The sequence below is a fragment of the Bombus fervidus genome, chromosome 9, assembly GCF_041682495.2.
Source record: "Bombus fervidus isolate BK054 chromosome 9, iyBomFerv1, whole genome shotgun sequence".
In the NCBI taxonomy this organism is placed as follows: domain Eukaryota; kingdom Metazoa; phylum Arthropoda; class Insecta; order Hymenoptera; family Apidae; genus Bombus; species Bombus fervidus.
This window is the reverse complement of record NC_091525.1, coordinates 1,843,016-1,852,672: the sequence shown is the minus strand read 5'-3', so window position 1 is coordinate 1,852,672 and position 9,657 is coordinate 1,843,016. Positions and strand designations below refer to the sequence as shown.

At 30.0% G+C, this 9,657-nt stretch overlaps 2 protein-coding genes across 2 annotated transcripts; one reads left to right on the top strand and one right to left on the bottom strand.

The window, feature by feature from the left end:
• Positions 1-6,677: 6,677 nt before the first annotated feature.
• LOC139991088 (breast carcinoma-amplified sequence 3 homolog) lies at positions 6,678-7,451 on the top strand. The gene is made up of 3 exons (XM_072010902.2): positions 6,678-7,060; positions 7,144-7,412; positions 7,448-7,451. Exons 1-3 carry the CDS (start codon positions 6,902-6,904, stop codon positions 7,449-7,451), a joined length of 432 nt encoding a protein of 143 aa, XP_071867003.2. The 5' UTR covers positions 6,678-6,901.
• Positions 7,452-7,484: 33 nt separating this feature from the next.
• On the bottom strand, positions 7,485-8,909 carry LOC139990751 (large ribosomal subunit protein eL18-like). Its single transcript, XM_072010228.1, has 4 exons — positions 8,837-8,909; positions 8,612-8,698; positions 7,877-8,083; positions 7,485-7,765 (listed from the first exon to the last, which is right to left on the bottom strand). Exons 1-4 carry the CDS (start codon positions 8,837-8,839, stop codon positions 7,496-7,498), a joined length of 567 nt encoding a protein of 188 aa, XP_071866329.1. The 5' UTR covers positions 8,840-8,909; the 3' UTR covers positions 7,485-7,495.
• Positions 8,910-9,657: the final 748 nt, after the last annotated feature.

Sequence of the window (9,657 nt, the reverse complement as noted above, 5' to 3'; positions counted from 1 at the left end):
ATAATATAAAATTCGATTTTAGCAATTTCTGTATCTCCAAATAAGTTTATTTTTAATTAATATTATAAAAAAACGATTGTGACACTCTTACATTTAGATTATTACATACTAATACAAGGGAAATTTATTTTTCGTTTGTGTGTTGCAGGATTTCTTCTATTGCAACATTAGAAAACTGTAACAGGAACCACAGAATCTCCACCATGTCAATAAAATTAATTGTAATTAGTTCTAAATAATTTTAATTAGCAATAATTTTATATATAGCATTATATGCAGAATTTTGTAGTTATTTCTAAGATTTATATACAACTGTATTTATATCGTAACAAGTGCAACAAATTATTAATTCCTGAAAAATTGCAAGAAGCACAACCATTAATTTATAGTAGTTTTAAAGATATGTTTGTGCAATAATTATATTGCAAACATAAGTATGAATTATACTTTATTGAAGTGAGAAATACGTTATACTTGTTAATATATGTCGGGTTATTATTATGATTAGCGTCTAATGAATCTTCACTGGAATTAGCCATCATTGTTATACGATCGAGGTAATGTTGATTACCACAAGTGTGAGTATTACAGAAATGACAATTAACCGCGTGATTAGTCACTAATGACAATGGTCTTAGGTTCGATAACGAATCCGCGGTCAACGGGATAGCATAATCTATTTTCCTCCAAAGATTGTGTCCGACTTTTTGTTAGAATCGTGAAGTATCCACCGATCGTAAAGACATTGTTTCACTCGCTGATGAGATCGCACGAGAATGTTCCTCTCTGTCACGATGACGCTGCAGAGGAAAACTATGATGAGGTGTACCTAAGGGCACGGAATCATCGGATTCCTCGAGGAAAGCCTCCGCTCGGAGGGTGAGGGAAATGGACGTTGCTGTTAATTGGTTAATTTCTATGTTGGCGGTTAGAAAAGGATGTTAGCCGCCCTTGAGAGAGAGTTCTAGCGGGAAGCGTCGTACGTGAGGAAAGCAGATCTACCATATCTTCCCGCAATAGGTGACAGATTTACGGACTGATATAATAAAGACTGTTTGCCGATCTAAAAGACTTTAGTTAACCAGATCCTAAGATTTGTAACGGTTCCTCAGGCTATCTGAACATAAACTACGAATGATGCGTCGGCATCTGGCGATCATCTTACCCAAAGAATGGGGTCTGTGCGTGGCCGCTGGAATGTTTCATTGTCAAGTGTCGGTGCGGCCAATTCTTTAAAGGAAAACTATGTAATTTCGTATCTCTGTTAGGTGAAACGTTCATCCCGTGACCGTGGCTACACTCGGCGACCGGTCGTCGCCTCGAGCCCAAGATCATTGTTTCAAGTTTCGAATGACTGTGTTTGGGTTATTTCGTGAATGCTATTGAGGCTTTTCCAAGTAATTCCAACGGGTGACCCCGTTGTCCTTTCATCTCCGACATATATATACATGTACTACGTAATACAGATAATTAAGTACCTTAATCTATAAAATTAACCTTAATTGTAAAGATTATTGTATAATTCTCAAATCCAATCAACAAATAAGTTTTATAAAATGAATTCGAATGTTTTATCATTTATTCTTAAGTCTGTCCATCTTCCATTCTCTTTCTTTGTCATTTTCATAAGATAGAATCAGTGAAATGTCAAAAATTATGCGAAATCATGCTTCCTCCTGTGAAGTCATGTGCTCGTGACACAAACTCGCGAACTCGATGGAAAGATTGGTCAAAATCTCGAAAATTTCAACCTCAGAAAATTCCTGGAATGTCACGTCATTTCCAAGACTTGTAGAATTCTGAGAATTTTCGAGATTTTCTACGAATTTCTCGAAGTAGTTTAATCGTGACCAGTGCAACTCTTAGGGTTTCGAGATCTAGAAATTCATTTTACTATTGCTCCATTCTACTTCCCGAGAAAGGATCAAGATTGGACATTCTAGAAACAATGGACATTCATTAAATGATTAAACAGCTGATTAACGTTAATTAAACATTTATTGAAATGTACTTTTAGTAATATACAAGTACATAAATTATATAACTTATATAATTCTATTACTAATATTAATATAAAGTAATTAAATAACGCTCTACGTTTTATAATATTCTTATAAATTCATACTCTATACAACCTTATTTAGCAATAATTAATATAGGCCAAAAATCCAATACCATTTAACTTGTATATGTAATATAGGAAGTTTTACTATATTGTTATAATGAATCCTTATAAATCATGTTTATAAATTCATTTACAATTTTGCCCTAATACTATGTATAAACATATAATTATGTTTGCAGGTATTTGTAATAGTATGATGGAGAAAACGTGAATGTTAGAGAGTGGATTTGAAAAAAAGGGGAATACAGATACAGGTCTTTGTAACACTGACGATGTACAGAATATAGTACAGCATTGATAACGTCATAACCAAATGAGGGGTACGCAAAAACATTGAATGTTTCATGTCCCGGATTCTTACAGATACGAAATAATCTCGCGGCGATTTTTTTAAGGACGTCTATAATTGCAACTAACCTCTGTTTGCTCAATGACAAGGAAATATAATTAATTTATTATCTAGTCCGTTATATCATATTGTATTACGATATATCATATAACATTATAATATATCACGTGGTATTGCATTAAGCTATATTGTAATACTTTATATTATATAACGTTGTAATTTATCATGTTATATGGTAACCAGATATAAGGTATAACGTCCTACAGTATCATGTTATATAATATTACGTAACATAGTATTACGTTGTACAGTATTACGTTATATTATACTACGTTACCATGAATTGTGTTATACGGAATAAGGATAATTTATATTACGACATATTCCAACAGCTTATACAGTATTACGTTATATTATACTACGTTACAATGCATTCAGTTACATGGTATTACGTTATATGATATTACGATATATTAAATCACAATATATAGTACTACGTTTTATTCTAATATGTTATATTGCATTAGATTATATAGCACTTCTTTATAATGTATTACACTATCTACTATTACGTCATATTACATTACATTATAGTATAATACGATAAACGGTATTAAGTTATATTATGTTAAAACACGATTCATTATATCATGTTATAAGGTATTACGTCATAATATACAACGTTATAATGCACCACGCAATATAGAATTACGTTATAACGTATAACGTTATATAATATTACGTTATAACGTTTAACTTTATACAGTATTACGTAATAACGTATTACTTTATATAGTATTACAGTATTACGTATATCGCTATATAGTATTATTTTATAACGTTTAACGTAATATAGTTTCACAGTATAGCGTTTAACGTTATATAGTATTACGTTATGACGAACAACGTTATTTAGTAGTACGTTTTAATGTTTTACTTCATGTAGTATTACGTTATAACGTATAATGTTATTTCGTATGACGTTATGACGTACAACGTTATTTAGTAGTACGATTTAATGTTTAACTTCATGTAGTATTATAGTATAACGTATAACGTAATATAGTTTTACAGTATAGCGTTTAACGTTATGTAGTATTAAGTTATAACGTGTAACGTTATGTAGTATTATACTATAACGTCTAACGTTTTATTGTATTACCTTACAAAGTGTAAAGACATGTAGTATTATATTACAACGTATAACGTTATATAGTATTGCGTTTTAATGTTTAACATCATGTAGTATTATAGTATAACGTATAACGATATATAGTATTACGTTATAACGTAAAATGTTATTTAGTATTAGGTTTTAATGTTTAACTTTATATAGTATCACATTATAACGTATAATATTATATAGTATTCCAGTATAACGTGTAACGTTATGTAGTATTATAGTATAAGGTATAACGTTATATAGTATTTCGTTTTAATGTTTAACTTCATGTAGTATTATAGTATAACGTATAGCGTTATATAGTATTACATTTTAATGCTAAACATTATATAACATCACGTTATAACGTATAACGTTATATAGTATTACAGTATAACGTGTAACGTTATGTAGAATTATAGTATAACACCTAACGTTTTATTGTATTACCTTATAACGTGTAACGTTATGTAGTATTATAGTATAAGGTATAACGTTATATAGTATTACGTTTTAATGTTTAACTTCATGTAGTATTATAGTATAACGTATAACGTTATATAGTATTACATTTTAATGTTAAACATTATGTTGTATCATGTTATAACGTATAACGTTATATAGTATTACAGTATAACGTGTAACGTTATGTAGTGTTACGTTATAACATATAAAGTTATATATTATTACGTTTTAATGTATAACGCTATATAGCATTACGTTATAATGTGTGACGTTATGTAGTATTCTAGTATAATTTAGAATGTCATATAGTGTTTCGTTTTAATGTTTAACGTCATGTAGTATTATAGTATAACTGTTAACGTTATATAGTATTACGTTGTAACGTATAACGTTATATAGTATTACGTTATAACGTATAACGTTATATAGTATTACAGTATAACGTGTAACGTTATGTAGTGTTACATTATAACATATAAAGTTATATATTATTACGTTTTAATGTATAACGCTATATAGCATTACGTTATAATGTGTGACGTTATGTAGTATTCTAGTATAATTTAGAATGTCATATAGTGTTTCGTTTTAATGTTTAACGTCATGTAGTATTATAGTATAACTGTTAACGTTATATAGTATTACGTTGTAACGTATAACGTTATATAGTATTACGTTATAACGTATAACGTTATTTAGTATTACGTTATGAAGTAAAACTTTATATAGTATTACAGTATAACGTGTAACGTTATGTAGAATTCTAGTATAAGATCTAACGTTTTATTGTATTGCCTTATAACGTGTAACGTTATGTAGTATTATAGTATAACGTATAACGTTACATAGTATTTTTTTTAATGTTTAACTTCATGTAGTTTTATAGTAAAACGTATAACGTTATATAGTATTACATGTTAATGTTGAACATTATATAGCATCACGTTATAACGTATAACGTTATATAGTATTACAGTATAACGTGTAATGTTATGTAGAATTATAGTATAACACCTAACGTTTTATAGTATTACCTTATAACGTGTAACGTTATGTAGTATTATAGTATAACGTATAACATTATATAGTATTTCGTTTTAATGTTTAACTTCATGTAGTACTATAGTATAACGTATAACGTTATATAGTATTACACTTTAACGTTAAACATTATATAGTATCATGTTATAACGTATAACGTTATATAGTATATATAGGATGATAACCGATCAATTATGCGAAACATAGTGGTGATCAGTTGTAGAGAAAATACTGTATTTTCTCATATGTACTAAAATATAGTATAATACGTATTTAATATGGTAATAATTAATATTATTTGACGTTAACACTAAGTAATGAGATAACAGACATATGTAGGTAAAATTCAGACTATACAACTCAGAATAAAGAAGGCGTTAACTCAAATACAAGCATCGTATACGCATAATTCTTTTTTTATTGACTATTTGTTTAAATTTTTACAATTTGTCCAGAAGGTCATTTGGTAAAATATTATAGCTTAAAGAATAAAAATATAGCATGTAGATGGTTACCCCCAGCGGGGATCCATCTTCCAGGTTGTTTATTGTATTTCTATTGCGAGGTCTGCGGGATGCTTCTTCTTCAGTCTTCTTTCTATTATGGTTTTATTTGTTTCAGCAACCAGCTGGTTTGGGTGTGCTGCAGGTCTTTCTTTATACTTTTTTGCGTATCTAGCGATTTCCTCTTTTCTGTTGGAATTTTTAGATCTTTTCGTAGGTTTTCATTTCTGACGTACCATGGAGCGTTAACTATTGTCCTTAAAATTTTTGCTTGCTCTATTTCTATTTTGCTTATGTGACTCATTGCTGCCGTCCCCCATAATGGGACTCCGTATGTCCAGATTGGTTTGATTATTGTTTTGTATATATTTAGTTTATTCATTGTGCTTAATTTAGATTTTCTATTGATTAACCAGTACATCTGCTTCCTTTTTGCACTTATTCTGTTTATTATTGATTTTATATGGTGCTTCCATGTAAGGCGTGTGTCTAAATTTATTCCTAGATATTTGACTTGCTTTGTTTGTGCTATGTGGGCGCCATTCAGTTGAATATCTGGTGTTTTTCCTTTTCTAAGTGTAAATGTTATGTGGTTGCACTTGCTGGTGTTCACTTTTATTTGTTTGTTTTGCAGCCATTTTTCTATTTTTGTAGTGTGTTCTTGTAGTAGTGCCGTTTCTAGATTTGCATGCCTCACTAGTATGGCCGTATCGTCCGCAAACGTCAGTGTTATACTGTTGACAGTTGTTGGTATATCTGCCGTGTATAGTGTGTATAATATTGGTCCTAAGACACTTCCTTGCGGCAGTAGGAGTATCAAGGCAGGAGTGTCTTGATATCCTTAATTTCAGAGTATGCATCATTTATTTTTACTACAAAGGTTCTGTTATTTAAGTAAGATTTGAGTAGTTTGTAGATTTGTTCTGGAAATTGCTTTTTGATTGTTTGAAGAAGTTTTTCATGGTTAACTTTGTCGAATGCTTTTTCGATATCCATAAAGAGTGCTGTGCAGTATTCTATATGCAACAAAATCTTTAGGGAAAGGATTGCGTGGTTTGGGGGAAACAGTTGCATCTAGTTTAACTGGCAATTCAGTATCACCAGTAGTCATTAATAATACCAGCAGTGACGTAACCTAACCAGGAGTGATTACGATATTAGATCTCCAAGCAGCAAAAGAGGAGAAAGAATTAGATGATGCGAATATAGAGACTGTCGTTGCTCATTTTACTGCCCATAGTGATGCAATTGTTGCTATGACTTTTGATTTAAGTGGTGCATTGCTAATGACCGCTGACAAAAGGGGGCATGATTTTCATGTATTTAGAATTCAGCCACATCCAGGTGGTCCCACTTTGGCAGCAGTACATCATTTGTATATTCTACATCGTGGAGATACTACTGCGAAAGTGCAGGTACATATCTCTTTAAATCAAATTTTAATGTCTGTGCTTTTAAGACTTTATGTGTTTCAAAGATTCGTGTTTTATTATAATAGGATATGACTTTCTCGAGTGATACTCGATGGGCTGCGATATCAACTGTGCGGGGCACTACTCATGTGTTTCCTGTTGCACCATATGGTGGACCAGTAGGAATACGAACTCATTCCACACTTCATGTTGTAAATAGACTTTCAAGATTTCATAGAAGTGCAGGTTTAATGGACGACGGCACCAGATCTCATTCTCCCGTATCTCATACAGAGTTGCCTTTATCGGCACGAAAAATTAATATAAATATTAATATAATATATAAATATTATTTGCCATCATTTCCATCCATTTCCTTATCTGAATCAGCTGATTATTGTTTTCGTATTTTCAACGAATCTGCCCGTTAAACAAAATTTATTTTTTATAACCGCAGCTACGCCTACGTCCCCTTGCTCTTTCAAACTTTCGACCCTTAGAGCGTACCAATGGTTTTGTATGGGAATGTGGTACGCCAGGTGCAGGTCCGAAGTGTTTAGCTGCTTCACGAGCTTTCCGACGACCTTGCATAAAAACAGTCTGTTTTCCGGTAGGTGCACGTAATGCTAATTGATCGAACGTGATTACTTCACCTCCAGCTTGTAATATACGTGCTCTAGCTCTTTCAGTAACACGTAGAGCACATACCTATAAAAAATTATGAAATTATACATTAATAATTTTTCCAACCAAATACAAAATAACATTTTATTTATACAAACTCAAAATTAAATTCTGATAATTATTTCTATTGCTTACTATAAGTCTAGGAATTTCAAAAATCCTAGCATCATCTGTCACTGTACCAACAATTACTGCAATTGCATATCTTCGTTCAGGTTTCTTCATAAACCTGACAATACGTGCAAGAGATATGGGAGGACGGTGTATTTTACTCATAAAAAGTCTCTTAAGAACAATCTTATTAAACTTAGAATTTGTACGTCTTGCTAGGAAACGGTAAAGCTATAACAAAAATAAAACCATATACTTCTATATTTTTATTGTATAAAAAAATACTTTGATAAAAAATCACAATAATGTTTTACCAGTTTCATTGCGAAATTATAAAAAAAAAAAAAAAATACAAATTTTGCATTAAAACGCAATAATGTATCATTTCCTAATAAGAAATATGAACTTTTATAAACTTTCTGAGTAGCATTGTGTCAGCTAATATAATCGTCTTTTACATAAAGAAAAAAGACGGAATAGGAAAGTTGACTAAATTTTTCTAGCGAACGTTCAAATTGGATCAGACCATAATACAAACCACTGACACAGAGTGCGGTTCGCAAAAGAAATTTATTTGTTTCAAAACTCACGTGTTTATGACAACAATATAGTATTACATCAATTGTAATACGCAATTAATTTTCAACACAAGTTACAAGAGTAGCGTTAGTTTGTAAATAAAATACAAAATACAACTGGTACAAAATTAAAGAGGTAATAAAAAATATATATATTTAGAAATGCATGTAAAACACTTACTTTGACGAGAAGTCGTAAGTAGACATCTTGCGATTTAGGTTCTGTGCGCCGAACTTTCCTATCGTGTTTGTGGTTTATATCGATACCCTGTAAAGAAAATAATTTTTGTTAACTTACTTTAATATTTTTCAAATTTAACAAAGAATTTTATTTATATCGATTAACACAAATAAATCAAAACTCTATTGATTTTATAAATATAACAACGCCACTGCGCCACCCTACCATGTTGATACACCGGAAAAGAAACAGACGAGCTTATAGACAGATCAGATAGACCCGTGGAAACGAATGTCCAAGGGGGCGCTGTTAGACAATGGAAAATTGGCACGATGAATACTATGTAAAAACTATGAAGTGAACAACTTAATGTACAAATTTATATTAATTTTTCATCCAAATGAAAGTGGAAATAAACTTAAAAATAAACAAATTTATTCATTATTTAGGTTAGTAATTTTGATATGTATATAAATGTATCACTAAATCAGAATTGCCAAAATAAAGAAAAAAAATTATTTAATATAAATTTTAGAAACTACTATATACAATCGTTAAAAAAATATATTATATATAACTTTTTTAAACACAAACTTTTACATGAAGAAATAAAACAATCATTTTTTTAATATTTAATTTAAGCTACGTACAATATTCAGTAATGTGCTTAGAATATTATACATACATATGTTTGGATACAGTTTAAATTAATATAAATTTTTATTTTTTTTTAAATCTATTTTTTGAAGAAATTAATTTATAATTTTCACTCGATATTATTTATGTAGGAATAAATTAATTTCTAAAAGGAAATGTATTTATTTCATTTGGTAAAAGCAGTAAATAAGATGGAAACAAGTTTTATACGTTTTCAATTTGTTTAATGATAAATACATTTATATATATATATGTACAACTAGAACAATTTTTTTACATATAGTACAATATATGTCGGAGAAGAATATAAACTGAAATTAAAACTGAAATATTTATTTAGTATTATTAAAAAAAAAATATATCATATTGCACGTGTAGAACAGTAGAAA